We start from the raw sequence: 27,618 nt of genomic DNA on the forward strand, positions 1-27,618 counted from the left end.
ATGAAATAAAATTGGCATTGATATAGGACTCTAGAAATGACTTTGAATTGCCACTATATATTCAAAATGGTATTACAGTACTAAGACACAAGCCTGATTCCAAGTATTATCATAATCATAAATCTGTATTTGAACCATATTTACTATGTGATACTGAACAAATTGGTTACAGTCAATTGATCCTCAACTTCTTCATTTCATAAATTTTTAGAGATTTGTTTGAATTAAAATTATTAGTCGATGGTAGTTATCATTAACTAGTTATACTAATGTAAGTCTCTTTTAAAATAATGTTTGAAAAATCCACATCTATACCTTGTTAAAAATATGCAAAAGATATTAAAACCAGACGTGTTGATTTTTATTTTACTCAATGTGAGATTTTCTTTCCAGTTCAGTCAAAGAGAGTTTTATTTTTCAGACAGTGGGGTATTACATCAAATTGCAGTGCATTCAGTACAATGGGTTTTATTTATAGTCTCATTGACTGCAAAGGATTGCAAGTCAGTTATATCAATAACACATGCATTTTAAATCCAATTTATGCAATATTCCTTGAACAGCTGAACAAATTGAGTTTAATTTTCATTAGAATGTAAAACATAATTGATGCTTTCCAAAACCTAGACTATTATACTCATTCTAAAGTAGGGTCCACTTGCTTAGCATCCAGGGAGCTATGTTATATTCTCCTAGGAGCAGAAGGTTGAAAAGCTCTGAGTGCTGAAGTTTAATAAGGACTAGATTAAAATATCTGAAAAGTATGTAGTAAATAATCTTTAAAATATGCTGTTTTTAATTCCATTTTTACTCGAACACTAATTAAATTTGCAATTGAAACAATTTTCATGAAAAAAATGCTTATTAAGTTACAAATGAAAATCGTATTCACCACCAGCTATTTCTCAGAAAAAAAATATAGCTTTTTTAAATGACTGTCATTTTAATATATTATCTATTATAATTCAGCCATAGGCAGCATATAGTACATGTTATTTCAAACTGTTACTAATTCTTTGGTCTAAAAAATAAGTAAAGTTCTTTTAATTAGGAGATTCTAGGATCTTAATTTAAGAATGTCAAAATCATAATGTGGCACAATGGAGTTTGGTGTGGATTGGGGTTTGTTTCATTATACAATTTAGGTATGAAATAATTCATTTTTATCTACCTTGTAGATATTCAATTCAATGAATACAAAATATATATTGATCGATTTCACTTTTTACATCGTTTCACTTGTTTTTAAAAGAACTTAGACTTAGCTAACTTTTACTTCTATTATATTAGATGTTAATTCTCTGAGAAACATTTTCCTTGCACCTTGACTATAAAATGCATTTCATGAAAGTCTGCACGAAGTTAGCGCTTACATAATCATGTAATTATTTCTCATGTAAAACTGTTGGAATAAAAGAAGTTGCTGTGGAAAATTTTCCTAACTCTTCTAAATTCTCTTTTTGGGTTCATTGATTCAAATATGGTATAAACCTAAATACAACTGTTTGCTTTGTCTTTTAAGCTGAAAATCAGTGGTGAATTGTCCCTTTGATTTTTGTGATTTGATACTACTAAATTCTAAAGATTATATCTCTGCATAGAGAAAATTGGTAGATATTCCTCTCACCATAGTGCTCTTTATGATTGATAATTCCTATAGAAGATTTTTATTTTTTAATATAATTTAAACTATAAAAATGGGAAACTATCAGAAATCTCTAAATTATCCCATTATATTAATGTACATCTTAAATTATTTGTCTCATTTGTATCTCAGGCAGGTTGTCTTAAATTTGTTAAGAAAATGCTGTGCTCAGCTTAGATATCAGTGTTCGAAGATGAAATTTGTGATTCTGTAGCACATGAGGGGTAATTAAAATCACAAGAACAGATGAGCTCACCACAAAAAGAATGTAGCATCCAATGGAGAGTAGGAAGGATTCAGTAAGGGAAAGCAAATACGTGAGGAATGCCTAAAGTTTGAGAAGACTTTGAAAAAAAGCTAAGAATAAATAATTAATAAAGAGTTCCAAGGCAGAAGGAAATTTAATACAGGAAGCAGTCAAGAAGAAATGAGTGGTTGATAGTACCATATTAAACAAAATCCAGTAATAAAAATATAGACCGAAAATGTCCCATTCAGCAATACAGTTCTTTGGTGATTTCTGCTTCTGACATTTGTAGGTAACCTCTCTAGAGTAAGGGCTAAATTCAGTGGCCTAAGAAATGAATGGCACTGAATGGGATATGAACAAGTTATGATAGTGAGTATAGAATATTTAGATTATTTTCAAAGAAATCCAGTTAAGCTTAAAGAATTAAGGACTTTTTTTAAAATGGCGGCTGCCTTTATCTCATATACATATTCAGTGGAAGGAACAGAATTTACTGGCAAAAGTAGAGGAGATAGGAGAGAAAGGGGAACATTGATAGTGAATTTATTTATTAATTCACTTATTCATTCATTTATTCAACGATTTATTGAGAATTTATAAATGCCAGGAACAATCCCAGGTGCAATAGATATGACAGTTAATAAAACAAAAATCCCAGAATTCATGTGTGGCAGGTCAGGATTAGGAAGGGAGACAAACAATTAAGAAGATATATGAGATGCTTCTGCTGACTCTCCTCACATCTTATCAGCCTCATCTTGATTTCCACTGTGTGTTTTTCACTTTCCGCCCTAGGACTTCTCTGACAACAGACAAGAAAGCAAACAAGAGTCGGAACTGGGAGTGTGGGCATCTACTGAGTGATGGAATGAATAAATACTTTTCTTGGTACACACCTCAGTAGACAGTTTTGACAGTCACCATCCACTGTCCTCAGATTTTCTCTCAGTGGTGACTTCCATGAAACATCCTTTTACTGACTTATTTTTTCCTTCCTCTCAGTGCTTAGTTACTCACCCCTGTTCCCTACCTGCAGAGAAGAGCTTATCTCAAACTCTGCTTTGGCACATAGGGGTGTTGGGGGGACTCATAAGACACAAGATAAATGTTATATATATATATAACATATTATATATATATAACATATATATTATATATATATCTATGATATGTCATATATATAATATCTATGATAAATGCACATAAATTTCATATATGCGTACATATTCTTAGTGATAAGTATTAAAGAGAAAAACTAAAGGATATGGAAGTGTGTGTGTGTGTGTGTGTGTGTGTGTGTGTGTGTGTGTGAGAGAGAGAGAGAATAAGAGAAGAAACATTTGAATTAACATTATGTGCCAAACATCTTTTGTAAAGTGCTTTACATTAACTCATTTAATCTTCTCAACTACCCTATGAGGAAGGTACTGCCATATTCATTTTTTTCAGAGGAGAAAACTGAATTACAAAGAGTTTATGTGCCTCACCTAACAACACACTTCTGGCCAGGTTTGAGTTACTGTTTGAATTCATGCAGTTTGGCTCCAGAGTCCAACTCTTTATACTTTCTTTAGGGCTCAGCTACAGTCACCTACACAGTGAATCCTTTTAAGATTATTCTTCCTACTTAACCCTCCTTCTCATTAGCCACCACTGAAACCCCAAAGCAATGTATTTTTTAGTGTTGTGTTTGTCGTTGATGAAATATATAACGGAACACAGTTCAGTGAAAGTGAATCTAAGAGTATATAAGCGAATGTGTTCAAGTGAATGGCATTGGTGGTCTCAGTTAATCAAAAGACAGTATTTACTTAGGCAACTACATGTGTTCATGATAGGCTTCAGTAGAACACCTAACAAAGTGTTTTCACCCCAACTGAGCTAGTTCTCACAGTCCTTGACATCTGGAAACACCAAATACTATCAGCTCGTCATTGCTGTTATTTGGAGCTGGCCTCGCACTCTCAGCCAGGCCATGATATTCTCGAGGAGAACATATAAATTTTCACAGAACGTCAGTAGTAGACAGGGTAATAGAAAATTGATGAATCGATAGAAAAGTAAGACCTTTCTGTAATTATGTCTGAATACAAGCAAGAACATAAACACTGTTAAAACCATAAAAAAGGCCAAATCTCCCTATCCTGCCTACATGAGTGAATACTCCTTTTTACCAACCACTGTTTTATCCTCACTCTGTTCTCTCCTACTTATAAATAAGATTTATGAATAAACTTAATCATACAATTACTTCTGCTTTTTGATAACATCCAATGCGGAACAAAGTCCCATTTCCTTGAATCCTCTCTCATATCAGCTAACACAAGCCCAAACATGTAAGTGCTTTTCAACACTTACTGTGAAGTCCCATGGTCTCCCTTATTGCAACAAACAGTAAACCCAATTTGATCAACTACCGGTGTGTTCCTAATGGTCTTTGACTAGAGGACATTAATACTCTTATCATCTGTTCTACACACTTAACACTTATCTATGTAATTTCTTTGATGTGTCTTATCTCCCAATTATATTGCTTCTTGCAGGCACTGAAGTTATCTCTCTGAAAACTTAATGCTGGTGTTCGATGTCAATTAATTAATGACTTTTATAATTGACCAAATGGTTCACATTCTTTTCTTCTTTAGGAACCAACTACTATTTCAGCAATGGAGCTTTCCACTAAGCAGGTACTATCATTATGTATTAAAGTCAACACGCTATATTTTGTTAACTCTGTGTTTCAAATCTATAAATATATTTATGATCCATCAAGTTTTGCATACGCATTAACAATTATTTAATAAAATGAGAGAAAGAAATATTCTTATAAGTCAGTAGAATAAAAACTAAAGATAATTATCATTGCCTTCAGGTTTTTGACCAATATCATATATGTTCTATTAATGTATTTCTTAGATCATTATTTGTGGTAAATTTTAATTTATAGTATTTCTTTTTGGTCATTGTAATATATTTTCAAATATAAATAAATGTATAATTTAATTTAATTAGCATATATAAACAAAATACATTTTATAAGCTAGTAAAATCATGCACTGGACTACATATGTTTGGAGGATCTTGACCTAAAAGATAATTTTACTATTTCAGTAGTTTTGTTATTCTAGAGAAAACATTCAGTTTGGCTAAATATGAAAGGAAAACAGCAAAAATAAAAATAGTCGCTGCCAAATGATATTATTAAATTCCATGCAATCAAAGGTTATGGGCAGCATGTTAATAGTTTTTCTATTCACATTGAATGAATACTTTGGCAAGACACTTAAGAAACACAGATAACTAAATGCCAATGACATATATAAAACAAATATAATTTTAGCTTCTAACAAATTATCATTTCCAATAATGTTACCTAGCTTTTCTATCCAGTATATAAATGGTAACTATTTAAAAAAAAAAGGCTTGGATACTGAGTCAAATTAATAGGTTAATTAATTATTAATTAACAGGGAAAAAACACAGAGTAGGGAGCACCCCTCCCCCCACTTACTGCAGTGAAAACTTACATACAAAATTGTTAAATGTGAGAATCATTTGGCTAACATTATTCCTAAACTGTTAATCTCTACCCATGTATAACCCCTGTGTAAGACACTAAAATACTATGCCAGTAAAACTCAGTGTATGAGTATATATATATATATATATATATATATATATACTCTGTTCACACACACATGTCAAAATAGATTGATAATCTCCAAAATATTTACAGAAACTCAGAGTGCAGATATAATTGACCTGATAATGTTATCTTACACTTCATAAGTATGTGTTCACCTGTTCTTGTAATCTAAAAATTGTCAAATGTTGGCAAGGAAATCTGGGGATTTCCAGGATGAAAGCGAGCCTGGGATATTCTTTTCTGTAATGATTTTTTGTTATTTATTCTCTGCTAGGTTTCATTGCCAATCTTAATTACATTATATTTAGTATTGTAAAACATTCCTTTCTGTTTAAAAAAAATTTTGAACTACATTAAGAATTGCCTATTAAATGCAACACATTTCATCAAAAAAACAGTTTATCAGTTTAAATACAATGACAGAAGAAAGTGTCCCTAGCCTTTATTTTCTATTACTGGAAGTTTGATTTCCTTAGGTTGTGACTCAGTTTCATTCATGCTCATGGAAATTTTAAAAGTGAGGCATTGTTTCAAGAGAGACAAGCAGTGTTGAAACTAATTTTCTGGATAAATGGACTCATCTCCTGCTTTATGACCTGCAATTTGTTAAGGAGGATAGTGAGAAAGCCTGTGGTGATGTTAAATTGGGCAGAAAAAACACATCAGGTTGCTTGCTAGTGACTGGATTATGCTCTGTGGTACCTGCAAGCCTCCCCTCTATTTCGTTTAGGTAGCATAATTAGCTTTGCAAATTATTAATAGTACTGCTGATTAATTGTAAAATATAAGCTAGTCATTGAGTTGTATTTAATTTTTGATATTTTAATCACACCAGATTTTCATTACAATAATTTCAGTTGCCATATTTTGGATTTTATATTCTTCTCACATATTTTTTCTGTTTTCCTCTTAGAAGGATATGACAGATTTAGATATTATTTAAATAATAAATACTCCTTTATTACATTAATGTCATATTCTTAAAAATCTATAAGTATGAATTTTGCTCATGCTTCTTAACAGACAACTAGATTAGGTATGACCAACTTGATCAATATTTTTTTAAATAGTTATGATCACAATATGCGTTTCAGCATGTCTATATTCACCAATGCCAACTATGTTTCTGTATATTGCTAATGCATTTTAACATTTAATTGCTGCTTAAATATTGTGTCTGTTTCATTTTTTTATAATTCACATTGAGATTGCTTGCTTTCAATACAATCTAAGTTTATTTACTTTTTAATAAGATGCTTTTTTGAAGAAAGAAGTAAAGGATAGGAGGAAATAAAAGAAGTTCCTTTCAGTAGTTAAAGACTTTGTTAATATTTTTCAAATCATGGTCAACTGTTGTCACGTACTGGTTCTATAGATGTTTTAAGAGAGATACAAATCAATCTAACATTCTCAATGAAAAGCTTAAAACTACTTCATCTTTTCTCCCAGGGACTTTATCTTTCTTAATTTGCCATGGTTTGTGTCATCTTTCAATATAACAATAAAAGATAAATATAGTAAAGTTGAGCAGCTATAAAATATAATTTGTACAAGAATATTATATTATATCTGTACTATATACCATAAAGAGTTTTCATTTACTGGCGTAGAATTAGCAATATGTATCAGGATAACTGCTTCCACAGTGGTTTAGTTTTTATTGTATTACTTTATTCCCCTTTCTTACATTAAGATTAAAGTTAATTGCTTAGCTTTAAGCACAGAATTATTTTCTATATAAGTGTTTCTTATAACCCCAATAATGTATTTGATTCTAATAGACACTTTGGTCTTTATTTAATTTATCTGTCTATTCACATATGTAAACCATCTTTGGAAGTCTTTTAAAATTATAATTTTATATCCATTGCTGTCAGGCAATTTGTAGTATTTAATAGAATATACCATGGTCTAGAGAGCAGTTTTTCTGTAATTTTTAAAAAATTTATATAGTTGAGAAATGCATGCTGTTACATGTTTCACTGTTTACAGAACTTTCATTTAAGGCTTGGTATAATTATTCAAACTTTAGTGAAAGAAAAGAGAGTTATGACACCAAAGAGAGAAAACACAAAATCATTTCATTTGTATTTCATTTTGTGTTTACATAAATTTGCAACTGATATGCTATATTGGCTCAACTTTATTCAAGACATTTTTATACTATACTGAAATCCTGGATTAGTTGCTGCTAGAAAGTCCTCCCTTGCCCTGCAAATTCTGCTTCATTTGCTAACTCCCAACTAATTGAATAACCACATTGTAGAATCTGGATGCACATTTTAAAGATTTTATTAAACATGCTCATTTTATAGATAAGGAAATGAAGTCTTAGAAAAATTATGCGACTGTCCCAAGGTCACATAGCGAGTCAATGTAGGTTAAGACCTAGAATCCAGGGATCTCTATGCCCAATACAGCATTTTTTCACAACACCTGAGCTTTTGGTTTAAGTCTACTACACGAGTCAGAGTGTACTCGATTCCCCTCTTTGATGATCTTTCAGATAAGAAGTAATTTTGTAGCTTCATTAAAAGTAATCTTCTTAGAGAGTTTAAGGACAAACATTTTACAAATGCTAACATTAAAACTTTTCCCTTTTCCTTCTTACAGAGGGGCAAACTACATCTCAGGCAATGTAATAGGGACATCCAAGAATCAGAAGCAAATGATCCCTGCCTAAAGAATACATGGCATTGTAGATAATCTGATTAATTGAAATTATAAATGGTAGAAGCAAAAACAAATGAGTTATCAAAGAACAAAAAACTAGAATTTCAGTATTACATTGCTCAATGCCCTACTGTTTTTTTTAAAAAATATTTTTATTTAAATAATTGACATATAACCATGACTGTCATCTTTTGTCTTCCCTTGATTTTATGCTTATAAAATACACCTGTTTCAATAAGATTAAGTTTTGATCTTACTCTATTTTAAATGGTCACTGCCAGGCCTTTCACAAAACTACCAATAATGAGATTTTTTTCAAAACCCACAAATATAAATGTATCTTTGATAAGATATGTATAAATGCATTTTTTCTTTTTTAAGAAAAAAGAAATTTGAAAACCAAAATAGCTTTTGTCATAACAGTAAACTCTTTCCACAGCAACAACTATACATCGGCTCCCTGACGGGGGTTGCCCAGCTCCCTTTACACCGATGCGATATTTACGGGAAAGCCTGTGCAGAGTGCTGCCTTGCCCGAGACCCTTACTGTGCCTGGGATGGCTCCTCATGCTCTCGCTATTTTCCTACTGCAAAGAGGTAGGAAAAATATTAGAAATAAATAAAAATGTTTGTTATTTATCTCACCTGATTCCATTTTTGGAACAGCTATCTTCATATAAGTATATAACCATTTTCTGATGAATAAAAAGGTTTAGAGAGCTTTTTTTCTTTCTTTCGAATATTCAAAAGAAAAAAAACGTATCATAGAATAATTGGGTACTAAATGTAATGGGACAAATGGTTTTAATAAATTACTGAAATCTAAAACATCACAATAATATTCTTGAATGTTTACACTTGGAAATTATGAAGTTTTGCAACTTCGCTTTACACAGGGGGAAAACTGAGGGCCAAGGCCCCAGAAAAAGGCACAAAGAACCTAAACTGGGCCTTGTGCTTTTTTAACAAAATGCTCTTTTATCCAAAAATGCTCTTCTTTTTCTATCCAGCAAAATTTTATCTTAGTTTTAAATTTTAATATGGCAACTTATATCCTTGGATGAACAGAAAATAATTTATTTAACTTTAGAGTCTTAGTATACAGGTACCCAATTATAAAAGTTAAGAATTATTTCTAGTTTTGAAGATATCATATTTTTGTACAATGTTGATTAACTAGCATCAAAATATATCTTTATTTTTCCCAAAATATATCTTAATTTGACCTAAGAAATTTAAAAGCTACCATACTATCGTGATATCATCTTGTATTTTTAATATTTGAACTTGAAATATAAAAGTACATAATAAAATATCTATCAATCTGTAGATATGTATTATACAAATATTTTAAGTATATTCTTGGTAATACTTATCAGTATTTTTTCAGTCATGCTTAAATAAAAATTGCTAAGATATACCTAGAAGTTATCTAAAACAACATGCTTATATAAAATTAAATTGCTGTCTGGAAGATTGAATGCATTAGGAACAAACATTTGATCATTTGATATAGTTTTATATTCAGGAAGTACAGTTATACTTGAGGGAATTCTTAGCACATCCTAAAAGTTGTATACAAACTTTATTTACTTTTGCTTTAAAAAATAAAAACATTTTATTTATTTGAAAAAATAGTTATTTCAACATGTTCTCTATGGCTCACTTATGGGCTTCCTTTCTCTGTTGTATTTACTAGTGTTGAGGAAACAGGCAATGATAGATGAAAGTAATATACAATATCTTGTTAATATAAACCTAAAGATTAATAGTGTACACATTAGCCTACTGAAACATAAAATAGAAAGTAACATCTTCTAGCCACTACATTTTAGGACCAATAAAATTTGCTTTGTTTTTTTATTATAGCTAATATTTTACAAGAAGCTGTTAATGTTGATTTTTGCTGTTGTTGCTAGTAAAGTGTGTTCTACATTTGCTTTATCTCAAATGTTTGGGAAAAATATTATGAGGAATAAATAACCCTAATGGCTACTAAAATCTGTTGATTATACACTTTAGATAATATTGACTGCAGTGAAAAATAATTTACAATTTACATCTATCCTATAATTAGTCCATGTGGACTAAAACATAGTTGTCATGTTATTAATATTAAATGTAAATATAGTATTAGCTTATTTCATGTAACAAATAAAATTTTCTTAAGGCTTTAACATTCAGGATTGAGATAACACGTTTGTATAACTTTGATTTAACTACCATTTTTGTTGTGAATTTAAAATAAAAAGTGTGGAATTAATGTGTTATTGATTAAAGAAATCATAGATAGTTTAATAAATAGAAATATGTATTTTTACTGCAATCAAATTAAATTATTTGGTTAAAATTTTATGGTTCTTAAAATCTTTTAGCACTATGGGGCTTAATGTTACTCGAAAATGCAGAATTCGTGTTTGAACTAAAATGGGTTTTATTTCCTTTCCATGTGAAAGTGTATACAATTGTCTAATTAAATAATAATCCATTCTAATTTTGAGATAATTTTAATAAAAAATAAATTTAGAAATCATCACTTCATCTATAATGTTAAAAGCTGTATAGTATTATATATTTGAAATGTGTTTATTGCTTACCTACAATCCAAGATTGTTAACACGTTTTTGCTGTGCCTTGCAGATTTTACTTAACCCAACTTTATTTGTCTCTGGAAAAGATGTTTAGAGGCCTCATATTTATGTATTCTTTGTGATGGCTTTTTTCAAAAGCTTAAATTGCAGTAAAAATGCCTTCTCAGATGCTTTGTGGTTCGTGTTTCACAAGTTCTCTTGTTGGCTCAATTTTGAAATGTGCAACATCTGTTGATAGTCTCACCAATTCTACAAATAGAAATCTATAAATACTTCAGAGTTCTAAATTTATGAATACAGTAACAAATTCCATGTTTGCAATTTTCAATGGCCTTTATGACAGATCTTTCGAGGGATGATAACTAACTTTATGGCAAGACAATATCCATTAAAATAGATTCAGAAAACAGTTGGACAAGTGTCTCCAATCTTTTCCAGTCTGTGTTACACATAGCCAATCTCCATTTTTATCCTCTTTCTCAAATACACATCTAGTTTGCACCACAATGACTAGAGCCAACCTCCTCCCCAGTCAACCATTATCAAAGTGCAGAGAGGACATCTAGTTTGGACTGCAGCTAACATGACCTGAGCAGTAGAATGTAGGAGAAATTCATTTAGATTTTTATAGTAAATCTGGCTTTTCTTTTAGTGGTAAATTCATTGTCTTCTCCCTCACTTTCTTCTGACAAAAGTAGGACTTGATCTCAATATTTGTTGCTTTTCTTCTTTTATTCACTTCAAAGGTAAATCGGTTTGCAATCATAGCTATACAATCATTGATAAATCTTTTATTTTAAAAAGGTTGATATAGCAACAGAAATGGAAAATTAAAAATTAATTTAAAATAGAATTCATTTTCTTAATTCTTTTAGATTTAACAAAAGTCTATTTCAGAAATCATGTATATGTGTTAAGAGAAAGAGAACATACATGTGAATTTTAATTTTCAAGCTTACTCCTTCATTTGTAATCAGAATAAACATCTAATTCTGTTTATTGAAGAAATGGATTGCTAGTCTATATTTTGTGCTTTTTCCTCAAAATTTAAGCTGCTAAAAATTTAGGAGTTTCTAGATGTTAGATTCTTATTGATTGGCATCCAGTAGCAAAAAAAGCCATGAATTTTCTGTTATCAATGCTTAGAAAGACTTTTAACACATTGCCAGTACAATTGTATACTATTTCCCATTTTGATTATCTTGGAGACTGCTCTTACAGGTATAATGAGCTGCTTTTAAAAAATCTTTTATTCAGATGTAGATGCATCTCTTTCGATAAGCTCTTAGAGTTTTGATTTTTGATACTTCTTAATTTTTATGACAAATTCCCGAGAGAATAGAGATACAATAATACTTTTTAAATGTAATTGTTTTAGACGAACAAGACGACAAGATATAAGAAATGGAGACCCACTAACTCACTGTTCAGACTTACAACATCATGGTAAGTTACAACATTTTTCATCTTTCAACCTGTTAACGCTAGGATAAAATCTTAAGAAATAATGCATATCTACACGCATTTAGGCAGGGCACACACCTCTCCCAGAATACTTATAGAAATGTAAATAAAGAGAATGAAAATCTGGGAGAAAGAAAATTCTAAAGAACACAAAGCACTGAAGTATGTCTTATTATTGCAAGTATGATCAAGTCAAGATTTTAGACTCTTATGAAACTTAAAGCTCAATTTCCTTACATTAACAAAAAGTTTAGGTACATGTTTTCATATATAGTAGTGACATGAGAGTAGTAGGCAACAAAAATATTTATTTAAATATATCGAAGAAGAAAGTGTATTAAAATAAACCATGCAAAGTATTCATTAATATAGCGATGATATAAACCTTATGTATTGTTTTTGGGTATCCTAGTCAAGTAGAAGATAATTCTGATGTTTTCACACTGATTTACTAATAGAATATTCTCTTGAACTGGGGATTTTAGACCAAATTTATTTTATGCCTCCTAAAAGATGTCAAGGCCAATTTAATGTCAGGTTACTTATTTAATGCTGAAATACCAACCAATCTTAATTAAAAATGCAGTAAAATTGTAATATACCTCACTTCCCCACTGTGACCCTTTACAAAAATAACAATGAAGCTGTGCTTCCCTCTGCTGGTGAAACTTATCAATGGCATCACTGCTAATGAATATAGTTAAAAATGACTAGAATGTAAAATACACACATTTTACGTGTAATTGAACATAATTATCATATTAACTTTTTTGGTGCCTTTTACATTAATCCTAAAAGAATGTCTGATATTTTTTATCAATTAACTTGGATTTCATTAACTCATTCTGCATGTGGAATATTCATGTTTCATGCATGTTATGAAAGAAAACACACTACGCAAATTGCACCCTAGCATGTGTTCCAAAACCTAGCTACCTTTCTGAAAGTCAGATCCCCTGTTGTATATCCTATATGTGCTGGTGTGTGATTCAAAAATTCTCACAGGGTTGTTTGGAAGATACCCATACCAATAAACCATACATTGAGACTATATTTTGGATCCATTTTGCTTGCAAAAAATTTTTTTACCAAGGATTTTCCTGTCTGTTATTGTTCTCATTAATTAAAAAAAAAAAAAAGTAGTACTAAACTGGAGCAAATGTTATGAATTTTTTCTTTATACAGGTATAGTACATTATTGACACACTGTTCTTAAATTTTTCAAATGACATAACTCAATTGGACAATAAAACTCATTAGTCTTCTATTAATCTATACCATGTAAAAATTTTGAATTATGATCAGCACCATTTAAGCAATACAGTATTATGAAATATTAATTCATTATACTAAAGAATCTATTTGCTTAGCTACTGAGAAGCTAATGATTATAACTGGAAGTAAAAGAAGCAAGGCGATGTAAGTAGAGCTCACTTTCAATCAGACTTTAATCTCTTTATTAAAATGAACATTGTTATGTTGCTCATTCTTATATCTCTAGAGCTACAACAGATACAACATCGTCGACATCATAATAATAAATAACATGTAGATATTTAATAAATATTTGTTGAATAAATTATCTAAATATTTCAAGCTATAGCATAAATACTTATCGTTTTTGTTTTTAATAGAGATTTGAACTAAATAACATCTATTATTTACTGTAAAAATTATTTAAGTCATACATTGTTATTATTAACACCATCATATTCAGAAACAAAATCTCTTAAGAAATCTCAACCAGTGAATTAACTAATAAACAATTATCATATACCAGTATATGAAAGATACTGTGCTATGCTTTAAAGATTACTGGAGAATTTCATGTATAAATATATATTTATATTTTACTGATAACCAATTATTTGTATAATACAATATAATATTTTTAATTTTAATACAATATTTTACTGATACATCTATTTGTTTAACAATCCAATATCATCAAAGACCCAGTTAGTATTTTTTAAAAATTATATATATAGAAATCATGAATGTTCATATACACGGAAAAGCTGATCAAAGGCATATTTTTTTTAAATGAGAGTGTAGGTAAATTAATGCTGTTGACTGTTGAATGAATGAGCACTAGAGAGTATTTCAAATTTTAAAGTTGTTTTGATGAAATTGGAGTTGAAAAGACTAAAAATTGGGAATATTTAAGAACTGCTTAGCTATACAAAGTAAAACGAACGTGAATCAATTTTTCTTGTGATTCTTCAATCAGAATGCATTTGGTAGGGGTAAGGGGAATTGTTGTGGTTCATTATTACTGGGCTGTGTGTGTGTGTGTGTGTGTGTGGGTGTGTGTGTGTGTGTGTGTGACTATTGTGTGTGGCTATGTGTGTGTAAACAACTCTAAGTAGATGCTTGTGATATATGGGAGGAAATGGTAAAATCATCCAAGAAGCTCTGCAGCAATAAAACATTCCTTTTTTCAAAGGCCTCTTTATTTCTGTCTGCTTGTACTGATAATTGACCAAAAGTATATATATACACATCAAAGATTATAGTAAATTTCAAATGTTTGGAAACTAAGTCAGGCATTCCCACATGGCCAGGCTGAGGCTTCCCATTAGGAATCCGTGAATTATCTTGGAATAGGTGTTATCAATATTTAAAAATGAAATGGGCAAAAACTCAGAGGCCAGCCCTGTTATGTCATATATGCTGTCTTGTTAATGTCACATCTCACATTGAGTAAAACATATGTGCTCATATGGAAACATATAAAGATATGAGATGTTTTCACAGAAAGCTGCTAAGCAACTTGAAGCTAAATCAGTTCCAGCTGTAATGGTAAACATATTTTGTAACACTCTATATTTTACATATCCTGAGGTTTTAATAGAGAGACTATATAAAATAACTCAGAATTAAGTGGAAGAAATTTTACTCTCGATGAAACCTTTAACAATCACTCAGCGCTCTGCTCCCTCTAGTTAAAGAGCGCACTAATAGTGAGTTGGCCTAGGTGAAATATAGAAGAATCCAGCCCCCCTTTCCTTGATCCAGCATGCTCTCTTCCGTCACTGGTGGCCATTCACCTAGGAAAGTTTTAATACAAAACCCTAAGTATGTATGTGCTGGCAGATCTTCTTGTCTCCCTACTCACACCTCATACAGAATACTAAAGAGAAATCTCGGGTTATTTTCAATATGTTCCCTTCCTTAAAATAACTGTTGTACACAAAACTGGAGCTGGTCTGACTTTGCATTCAAGAGTGCGAGTGGCTGAGTCAATTTACCTTTAAACTACCTCCCATGCCTCTTTCTTTACTACAAAAGAAAGAGCCATGCTATGATCTACATGTCCAGAGAAGAAAAAGCTTCAACACGAGTAACATTTTTTTAAAAAATTAAAATTATCTAATATTTTTGAATCTTTGAAATATTTAATACTCTAACTTCTAGTTTAATATCATCTTTGAATTTTACTTTGTAATATTTCTCTGGGCTGTTCCACATACATTCATTTTCTTTCTAGCATCTCATAGTAAAATTTCCATAGAATTCAATCTTCTTAATTGTCTCCACACTTAGCTCAATTTATGTCTTGGTTGGCATCAAAGTCATTCCAAAATTTCATAAAATGTCTTTGGCAGTGTCATCCTAATGGTCTGGAGAGCTGTAAATTTAGTACTTTGTAGCAATGCTAATCTGGTCTGTGCCTTGGCTTCTTTTATACATGTAGAAAATCCAACTGTGAATCTGAGCATTTAGCCCAAGAGAATCCTCAAGATTTGATAGATGAACATGACGTCAGCCCTAAAAAAATCCCTAATTTTAATAAATTACCAAATTGTATCAAGTCTAAGATGTCACTGTATATAAGATGCACCATTATTTTATGTACTGCTAAGAAAAAAAAATTGCTCAAGATAAGCAATCTTATAAGATGGCTCCAGTATTAAACCAAGGCACAATATATTTCAGTATTAGCACAAAGGGGAAATAAATTCCCATGCAGAAAAAGGTGAGGAAATTTGCTTGTTTCAGCCATAATCGTGGATAGTGGAAAGGGGTAAAAACACTTCTTGAAACAGGGTGGCACTCATGAAGGTTTACTTTCTGAATTCATTCCAACAACCTCAGACAAAATTTTAATTTAAAGAAGTATCAGTTTAGTAGGGTCTCATGTGTCTGGCAGAAGAACCGTTTTTTCTGAAAGAAGGTAACTTCAACTCAGATCAAGAGCAACTGTAAGACACATTCTGATATCAGAAATCTTAAAATATAAAGAAGCATGCATCTAGAATGAACTTACTACATTATTATCTTCTTTAACTTTTGTAAAGCTTTTTTGAAACTATTTCGCTGGACATAATCATCACAATAACTATCATCTGACAGTACCTTAGGCAAATAATCCAATTATTTATAGTACATATGTATAAAACATGCATGTACAGTTTGAATAAGAAGTTTCAAATATTTATGTCATCATTGTTCTTAATTAAAGTTTTTAAATATGTCATTAAAGATCACTCAAGTGTTTTTACACCTATAATTTAAGCATTGTAAACAAAGTTTTTAAAGCATGCTATATTTTTTAAGTTCCAAGCTTCTAAGGAAAGCATATTAAAATGCAAGATGGTATTTTTATTATTGTTTATGGAAATTTTCTGCATCCACAAATGGGTGTTTTCCACCATCTCCTATCATATCTCTTGGGAAAAAATAAACATCAAAGTTTATGTTTTCTGTTTTTAAATGTAAAAGTTTTATGATAATTTTACTCGTGCATATAGATTATATGTGCTTTCTTGGTAAAGCATTTGCTATAAAATCTTGAAAATAATACATAACAGATGTTCAATATAAATAAATTAATATTACAGTAGATATCTTCATATTAGTGTTGTTTTTTAAGTAACTGAGTTTCGGGCTGCTCCATATTAAGAAGCACTGTAGCTTTTGGCATCACAAGATATTAAGCACAGTATTAAATATAACTATTCAAATGGTCTCATAGTTAACTTCCTAATACCTCAATTTCATTTCCATATTTTGAATTAATAAATCTCTAAAAAATGAAATACTAGTTACTCTCTCTGAAACAATAATTACTTATGAACAATAAAATTAAAATACCCTGGTCATTTCTGTCTATTTATCCATCTACCTATCTATATACCAACAAGAAGATTTTAAATACAAACCCACAGGAATCTGTGGATTCAAGGAAGATTGCAAACTACTTTATAAAATTCTAAATGCTTTACACTGGTTGATAAGTATTTCTATCACCGTTGAGGGATCTTAATTTACAGCATATAGAAAGTAGTTTAAAATGTAAATTTATTTTAGCAAGTTGATAAATGATAAGTTTAAGCTTTCTTAAAGATTTTATTAGTTAAATCTTTTCTGTATTTGATAAATTGTTATATTAAGCACATGGACTTTAAAATATACATATGCATGAATTTCTAGGTGCATTCATGCAAATTAGCATTCAACAAACATTTATAGAGAAACTAGTTGGCATAAGAATCATACAAAACATTAGAGAAGCATTATACTAAACATTACCTTGACAAATAAACATGATCCTTGTTATATAGCTTAGTACATATTATAGCATTTGTTTTAAGTACATTACAGTATATCAGATTAAATCAATTGTTAGACATCTTAGTAGTCAGACCCAAAGATATACATGAATGTTAAAAATTAATTGAAACTTTTTGTCTTCAATTTTTTTTATTTTAAAATATTTTACATGTTTCCAAGAGTCATTGATTCATCTGTGAAATGCCTTTTCAGCTAATGCTTCTGAAAGAGATCTGATGCATTCATTCAAAGCCAAGTTAGAGTCTTTTCTATCAATAAAGCATCTGTTGTATTTCTAGAGAAAATCATCTAGAATACAGTAAGGAAAATCTGAGTAATGATGTTTATACTCAAGACATGTATATCTGCAGTTTCCTATGTCACCAAGAATTGATGGGCAACACTTCCTTTCCTCCTTTTCTTGACCTTTTCTCAATATTGTTGAGAAAAAATTTATACTGTAAAATATTAAAATTCAATGTGATAAAAGCAATTGGAATTAGATTTCTCTTTATGTAGTTCAGCAACTAAATATTTAAAATAATTTACCACCATCTGCCCCTCCTCCAAGTTAAATTTTACTTCTATTTTCATTATTCGTGAAATTCAATCTTTTAATAACCTAAAGGAGAGGACATCAAAAGCGTTAACAGAGATCAAATAGTTGAATAAAAATGTGGTTCACTACCTCACCCATCTCTGTCTTTTGTATATGACATCAAATTTTCTAAGATTCTAACATTATTAACATTTCAATCTTGGGAGATATTTACGGGGTTAAAATGGAGATTGAAATAAATGGAAAGCTGAAACATGATGCCTTCTGTTTCTGCTATATTGGAAGAGAATCAAATACTAAATAAGGCCTTTAGCAACATGATATTTCTGGCCAAATGATGGATATCATGACTTTTTGTTGTTACAAAAGGAAGCAATTTATTTAACTTCTTTCTTTCCTCCCATTTCTTCTGGTTTATTAGGCTCATTTCATTTCCATAAATTATCCCACTAAAAGAGGAAATGATTAATTGAAGATTGCTTCCTCAGAAACATTATTTCTAGTCATTAACTGCTGCTACATATTGTAACATTGTGCTATTCAAACACACTACGGTGCTTTTAAAATAATTTTAATGTTTGTTGCTTCTCAATTATTTTGCTCTAACTATTCAATTCAACCCATGAGAATTCATTATGCTGATTTAACAACTATATCCTCTTGTCTACTAATAATTTTCATGACAAAAGTTTGTATTCAAAACAGTTGCTTTCTTCTAAGAGAGAAATATATTTTAAAATGAATTAAATTGAGATTGCTTTCTTTCTGGAAATCTACAATATTACTCCTTGACACAGACATCCTTTGGAGGTATAAGTGTCCCCAGAGATGTGAGAATGTATTTATATGATTTATCAAATCTCTTTCTCTTCTTATTATTCCATATTTGGAATTTTTGCATTTGGAATATACTTGATTAGACATCATCTTCTACCATATCTCAAAATCAACTGTTGTAGCATTCTAAAATGACAAATTTAGAAGATTTGAAATATTTACATTTAACAGTGGTTTAATGATATATTCTGTCAAAATCAGGGTATAAACCCTTGGCCCTTTTTAATTGATCAAATTTTAAATCATTTTTTAATAAAATTATGATAACTGTTTTGAGGATGTCAAAGTTACATGAGATTCAGCTTTCGAATGCAGAGTAAATAATTACCTGCATTTGCCATTCACCAAACATCAGCTAAGGGTTTATGACTGCCTCGTGCTAGGATTATAGAATGCAAAATATAGGGGAAGATAACCAGATTAGTAAATAATTATAACAAATAAGGCTACATGTTCTCTAAAGATATATGCAAAAAAGAGGTTTTTAGGAGGCATAGAATGCTTTCTTTGATGGCGGTGGGGGAGCAGTGTTAATATTGGGAAGGTATTCAATTTGTTTTAGTTTGAATTCTCAATAAAAGATTTTAAGTTTTGAATTATCAGTTGAAACTATCATTAAGAAAAGCAATAACAATATCATCTTACATATTTATGACTATTTCTGTGTAGACATATTTTTAAGAACAATAAAAAAAGATGTTAAAAAAGAATTTAAAATTTTGTTATTAGTAATTGTTAAGTAACTAATATATTAATATATTTCAAACAATATGCAATTGTTTGATTAAAAACAAAGATAAAATAAAGATATCAATAATGTAATACAGGCAAAGCAGTTTTGCTGACAGAGAACAAAACCAGGCATGCAGGAAGAACAGATTTACCAAGAAGTCATAGGAATAAGATATTAAATTTTGTAACAGTTTTTTTTTCTCGCCAATATAGAGGGGAAAATGTGATCAATTGATGAATCACAAAGTTCATTAAAAAAATCAATTGTTCAAGAAAAGCTCAACAGTGTCTAAAAACTAACATCAAAAAGAAAAAAAAGAAAACATTTTCAAAATTGAACATAGAGAAACAGTACAATGCAACGAATACCATACTCAGTAATATTGGAACAAAAACACAGTAAGCAAACCCATGGTGTATTGCTTTTGTTCCCTCAACATAAGTCAGAAGGACCTCACACAACACAATTCAGTAAAATCAATTATATGATGGGATTAACACAACATGTTACATATAAAATGCTTGCAGATCAACTTGTTTAATCCAGAGGGAGATTATAGATTATACTTACCCTGAACATGCAAGATTTCATATCCTTCAGGAAATCTTTAATGAACAATGTTTTCTCAGTTGAACTTTTGTTGTATACTGAGTAATTATGCATTCAATAGTTATACTTTGAAAAATACTTATAGCATAACTGTATTATGTTACTATTTCTTTGCAGAGCTCTTTGCTTTAATAAACAGTTGATACAATAGTAAATTTGCATCCTAAGAAAATATTGAAAATCTAGTAAGTTTAGAAGATAAAAATCAAAATATTTTCTCTGTTTGTAATTTTTTTTTTGAGAGAGAGACAGAGAGACAGAGAGACAGAGACAAAGAGAGATTGAGAAGCAAAGAGAATAAAGGAGGGAGGGCCTAAAGGAGAGGAATACATTGGTATTGGACCTCTAATGTTTCTACTTAGAATTTACTCAAGCAGGGGAGAAGAAGGGTTAGGGAAAGGAATAAATATTTATTATGTGGCTTTTAATTATTCTTTCTGAAATACTTACCAGGGATCTGTTTATATGGTTAGGTATGGGAAAATGTTTACAGGTTGTTACATCTAAGTGCCCCAATATATAAATGTTTGGTTGAAACCACTTTAAATGAAAATTCTGGTCCTAAATCAAAAGTTACTTATGATAGAAACATTCTGCTGCAGAAGGATTAAAACAACCATATTCAGTGTAAATTTAATTTTTGCAATTATTGCTGATGACAGGACTCAGCAAAACATAAAATAAGAGAATCTCAAACCAAAGAAAGACACCGGTACCTCTGCATACTGACTATTCTTGAAGTTAATGAGACAGGACTTTGGCTCACTGCTTACTAACTAGAAGATTTTTCTTGTTCTTTTTATTTGGACAAAGGAGACATAGAAAGGGCCATGTTAGAGGAGAATAAATCCTTAAGGTATTGGCAAGAGTCATTATCAAGGCAAACTAACTAACAGCACCACGCCAATGTACCACATATACCAGTTGTGGTTCTTACCTTATTCAGATGGAAAAGTACCTGAATATCATAATGTTCTTGAAGAAGTCCGTGACCTTTTATTATATTTAACTAGAAACAAGTTGGTGTAAGTCCTTGATTAAATCAAACACTATATTAGATTCTACTATAGATAAGTAGCAGATAAAATGAAATATTTTAAAATTAAAGAACACATTTATTAAGAGAATTTTAGTATGTGTGTGCACGTGTGTGCGCACATTAGGAAACATTTGCTGTCACCAGGGAAAATCTCGAAGAGAAACTAAAAGCCGAACAGGTTTCCCAGGACTGTAAGGAAGGCTAACAGGAAGCTCTCTGAGGACCGGATAGTATGATGATATTAACAGGGAAGAAGACAACTTAGTGATTTTTTTAAAAAATGTAACCAATTGATGTTATATTAATAATTAACTCTCGTTTCTTATTATGCAAGTTACATTATTCTTAGATATGTGGAAACTAGCATACTGAAGTATTTAAACAGGGTTCTGTGTTTGACAGCAATAACTTACACCTTGTATTTCTATAGAAGTAATGTAGATTAGGAGAGAAGCAAGTCAGTTATTGTCATAAATTTCTACTAGAAATGAGAGGCATGGCTGGTAAACTAGAAAATATTAGTGAATGACTATGTCGTTTGTTTCTAAATCCAATGGATGTTTTCTATGTATCTTATAACCCACTACTATTTAGAGACTGAATGAAAAGTGTCTTCCTAAAAGTAACATGATTTCTTTTATTTTTTATTTTATTGGAGTTAGGACATTTAACATGAGATCTACCCTCTTAAAATATTTTAAGTGTACAATAGTTTTATTGTTCGTAATAAGCACAATTTTGTACAGCAGGTATCAAAATCTAATTCATCTTACATAACGGAAACTATATACTCATTAATTAGGAATTTCACATTTTCCTTTTCTCACAGCCCTAGGCAACCACCATTCTACTCTTAGCTTTCAGGAATCTGACTATTTTTAGACAGCTCGTATAAGTGGGATCATACAGTATTTGTTCTTTTGTGACTGGCCTATTTTTCTTAGCATGTCCTCAAAGTCCATCCATGCTGTTGCCTATAGCAGATTTCCTTCTTTTTTAAAGGCTGAATAATATTCCTACTAAAAGGATTTATAAATCAAAAGAGTTTAAACTGCACAACAATTAGCAGGAAAAAAAATGTTTTCAGTGGAAATTGTATTGACCTCTGTGACAAGACATTCTCATTGATCAAGGTAGCTCTTGAATCACAGGAGACTTTTCAGCCCCTGTCGAGAATAGAGATTCACTTTATTTCTATTCAGGGAAGCAGATCTCTTGTAGACTAGCAGAGCAACATGTGCCATATCCATTTAACCAAAGACATACTAATTTCAGAGGATAAAGAAAAATACTACCATGTTCAATGTAGATCTTGAAAAAGATATATGTGTGTGTGTTTGTGTGTGTGTGTGTATGCATCTCCAATATGAAAAAAAAGTGACTTTGAATTAGTTAAATGTTTCTTATATTTTGGTCACTTCCTATTTCTTTTCCTATTTCTAGGAGATTGATCTTTTAAATCAATAGAGTAAAAGGCACTGAACTCCAGAGATAGCAAATGGAGGCAGAAGGTGGATTGTAAGAAGCGTGAGACTAGGAGATGATGGACGTAGGCCATGTACAGAATTTGAATTGAAGCAAGGTTTTGGAAAGTTTTAAACCTAGTGAGAGCAAATCATATTGTCTATGACAGACAAAAGTACTCAGTTGATTATAATGAGAGTAAAACTGTCAAAGTGATGCCAAAAAAGGGGGAAAACTTGTTTAAATTAAAAATTTAGCTAAGTTTGAAGTAGAGAGCAAAAATTTTCATCTGTCTTCACTGTCACTCTATGCATGTGAAAATATATTTATTATTTTCTAAATTAATTTAATGAGTTCCAGATTGTACAGGATGTCATAATGGAAACACGATTATACAAGATAATGAGTTCCTTTTTTTTTTTTTTGATAAATGAGTTTTACCTAGACTCCCTATCTCGTACTTTTGATCTTAACTGTGTTTTATTTACCACATTGAAGGAGGTTCCATAAAGGGTAAAATAATAGAAACTTAATCAGGAAACAGGTTTCCTTACTGCTGCATTTTATTACATACTCCTGCCATATTCTTTAGCCTAATTCTTGAAAATCTTAAAAGATGTCTCATTTTAAAATAAGGACAAACTGAAACCACATTGCATTATAACTGCATCTTTCTTCTGTGCCATCTCAAACATTTCACACCAATTGATCTTCTGAACAAACTTGGGGATTATTTAAGAGTTATTGTAAGGGAGTATAAACTTCCCAAACTTTACTTCTTATAAAATACTAGATAAACATTGGTTTGTGAATGTAATTTTACAAATGAAAAACAAATACAAAGAGGCAAAAATCTTGTTTGTTTGTTTTTTTCCAAAAGCCCAGTCAAATAATTTTCATGCTAGAGAATAGTATAATATGAAGTAGCCCAATTAGTCAGAACATAGAATTTTACAGTGAAAATAATTTCGTGGAAAGTATTATCATGGCATATAAAGGTATATAGTTATACTGCACATATGACTGATTTTGTTAATCTAATGCTATTTTCTGATACACAAATATCTGCATATGCTTTTTATAACCCATACCAAAACAGTCTATTTTGATAAGCACTTGGGTTCTGAAACTTTACATCCTCGAAATTTCTGCCATCAATTAATTTCGAAAAGACTTCCAACATGGCAATAAATTTATCTCCAGAGTTTCCAAATAAATACTTTGGAAAGTTGAGTTTACTTTTCTAATATTTTCTTGTTTCATTTCCTCATCACCCAACAGATAATCACCATGGCCACAGCCTCGAAGAAAGAATTATCTATGGAGTAGAAAATAGTAGCACGTTCCTGGAATGCAGTCCAAAGTCACAGCGAGCTCTGGTCTATTGGCAATTCCAGAGGCGAAATGAAGAGAGAAAAGAAGAGGTATAGGAATGAATTTGACTGGATTATTTCTAATATATTCTAAGTGAGCCCAGCATGGTTGACTTGAGGAGGAGGAAAGTACTATGAATCTTTATCCTTTTCCTAACCCAATAATCACTCATTCATTAAATAAGTGTTTATTGAAGCCTGATTATATGACAGGCTTATTTTAGGAGCTGGAGAAACAAAGGTAAGCTGGAAGACTTTTGTCCCAGAAGCCCTTTGGGGATATATTTTAGTCTTTTTTCTTTACGCGTTATCTATAAGGCAATTATGTTATCTATATTGTCTTCAAAAAATCAAATCCTCATACTAATTTTAACTTTTGTTCAATTAATTCCGCTATAAAAACATGTATTTCTTTTTCCATTCACTTTCAAATGAGGAGGGAGAGGTTTGGGGAAGGGAGTAGTAGGTTTATGATGAAGGATCTAAGGTCTCAGTATGAATTCTGATATGAACCATGCATGTAGCATCATATAGATCTTCTCCTTAAATGGATACGTTTATTCCTCTGTAAATTAAAAAAATACACACACACACACACACACACACATATATATATATATATATAGAGAGAGAGAGAGAGAGAGAGAGAGAAATTCTCAGTGAGTACTCTGAGCTTCAATGCTTTTTAAAAGCATTAAATAACAGTAACCAGACTATGTGGGTGATTTGTAAATGTATTACACGCAGACAATTTTACAAACATAATCTGAATATAAAGGTAAAAATCCTCCCATTATCTTTTTTGACATGTGAAGCAGTCTTTAAATGATAATCATATCATACAAATGTCAGGGTTGATTTTATACTTTACTAGTTTAAACTTTCAGGATCTCTTTTGTAAACTGTATTCAAAATAAAAATGAGGTAAGATATATTCAAAAGCATATCTTCATTTTTATGTCACATATAAGACATAAGAAATTGAATAAATAATTAAGCATGTAACTCCTGGTTTTTGTATTTTTTCCCAAATCTTAGTTAATTATGATGTTGCATTGTCTTCTAATACAATGGTTTTGTATTTCCAATGCCAATATTTAATGTTAACTTTTTCAAATATTTATATGCCTTGTTTCAAACATGTAAATAAAATATATCTTTGTACTTTTCTCCCATTATCTTGAATATTTTAAATTATTATAATGAGAAATTTAATTAAAACAGTAGACAAACAATATTTTGCAATGCATCTTAAAAACAATTGACAGAAATTTATAACATTTTTTTTTTCTGATGGGAAAATGTTCTCATATCTCTAAGCTAGAAATTTTATTAACTGTTAAAATGTGCCCCAACACAGTTTCAGAACTTACTTTTTTAAAAATATGTATATATTTTACTGCCTTTTGTTTCTTCTGCTAGATTAGAGTGGATGATCATATCATCAGGACAGAACAAGGCCTTCTACTGCGTAGCCTTCAGCGGAAGAATTCAGGCAATTACCTGTGTCATGCCGTAGAGCACGGCTTCATGCAAACTCTTCTTAAAGTGACCCTGGAAGTCATCGACACAGAACATTTGGAAGAACTTCTTCATAAAGATGATGATGGAGATGGCTCTAAGACCAAAGAAATGTCTAACAGCATGACCCCCAGCCAGAAGGTCTGGTACAGAGACTTCATGCAGCTCATCAACCACCCTAACCTAAACACAATGGATGAGTTCTGTGAACAAGTTTGGAAAAGGGACCGAAAACAACGTCGGCAAAGGCCAGGACATACCCAAGGGAACAGTAACAAATGGAAGCACTTACAGGAAAATAAGAAAGGTAGAAATAGGAGGACCCACGAATTTGAGAGGGCACCCAGGAGTGTCTGAGCTGCATTACCTCTACAAACTTCAAACAAGTAGAAACTTGCCTAAGACAATAACTGGAAAAAAATGCAATATACATGAACTTTTTTCATGGCATTATGTGGATGTTTACAATGGTGGGAAATGCAACTGAGTTCCACCAATTATAAATTAAGTCCATGAGTAACTTTCCTAACAGGCTTTCTTCTTAACACCAACACATAATAGTGGTCAGGTGAACGCAGATGTTCACTTTTAGCAGACTTAATGTTTCCTATGGGATTTCATTGTACAGGTTTCGCTTTCTTCTTTGCCTGAGAAATAAAAATGTCATTTTCCATATTGCCATCTAAAGAAGAAAAATTGCATCAGCAAAGCCATTTTATTGAACTAAAACTTTAAAATAAGCTGCATGGATTTACTAAGCTGATGAATATTCCAAAACGTAGTTGGATTTGAGGATCTTTTTTGTCTACCAGCACTCGTGTTTATATGTACTGGAGGAGTAAAATGATACTGAATGAAATGGTCTGTGGAAATATAAAAAACATAAACCATCCATCATCCAGAAGAAAAAATGGAATACACTGATCTACTACTGATGTCTTCTTTCAGCTTTGATCTAAAGATGTATTTTATTAAAACTATAATTTAAATGTACCATGACAAATATGCAGTAAAATTTAGCTCTTTTCTAAGCTAGAATAGGTTTTTGTCTTACAATTACTGTGCTATATAGTTTTTGTTGTAAAAATTCCAATTGCGTGCTGCTTTTTTTTCAACGTTTTGGTTTTAGTTCTGCAAGAGGGATAGCTGATACTGTTTTAGAAACACATATACATCATTAACAGTTAATTCCTAAAATTCAGATGTAAATTATGCTTTATTTCTCTGAAGATATCAAACAAATAACACCTCTCCTTCTTTAAATATTATCTAAACTAGTTTTAACCTGTATAATGTCCTTTAAAAAAACAGAGCATTTAACCAGCAAAAAAAAAGGAAGAAACAGATCCATTTGTTAAATTCACTTTGTTGTACCTAATGGATCAATAAGGAGAAAAGGAACTGCATATTTCATAATATTAATAAGCATTATCTTAATATAATGTTAATAGCAAATGTCTCGTAATTCTGTCCTGAAACCCGGCATGATATTCGAGACATAAAAATTCATTCTCATGATTCCACTGGGAATTACATCTGTGCTAATTTTTTTGAAAAAAGATCAGTAATATTCATAACATGTTGAAAGCAAATTTCTCAACTGTTTGCATCTGTATCAGCTGCCTCTTATTTCACATTGATTAAGACAATTATCTGTC

General features: G+C 30.8%; 1 protein-coding gene across 3 annotated transcripts in view; it reads left to right on the forward strand.

Annotated features, from left to right (window-relative positions):
* The window catches only part of SEMA3A (semaphorin 3A), a 342,875-nt gene extending 315,877 nt beyond the window's left edge, over positions 1-26,998 (forward strand). For all 3 annotated transcript variants that reach the window (XM_039878235.1, XM_039878236.1, XM_039878234.1), the window contains 5 exons: positions 4,541-4,582; positions 8,654-8,811; positions 12,184-12,251; positions 24,348-24,490; positions 25,862-26,998. In XM_039878235.1, coding sequence (XP_039734169.1) covers positions 4,541-4,582; positions 8,654-8,811; positions 12,184-12,251; positions 24,348-24,490; positions 25,862-26,317 — 867 coding nt within the window. In that variant the 3' untranslated portion in view covers positions 26,318-26,998. The remainder of the gene's footprint in view (positions 1-4,540; positions 4,583-8,653; positions 8,812-12,183; positions 12,252-24,347; positions 24,491-25,861) is intronic.
* The last annotated feature ends 620 nt before the right edge of the window (positions 26,999-27,618 follow it).

The sequence above is a fragment of the Pteropus medius genome, unplaced genomic scaffold, assembly GCF_902729225.1.
Source record: "Pteropus medius unplaced genomic scaffold, Ma_sr-lr_union100, whole genome shotgun sequence".
NCBI lineage: Eukaryota > Metazoa > Chordata > Mammalia > Chiroptera > Pteropodidae > Pteropus > Pteropus medius.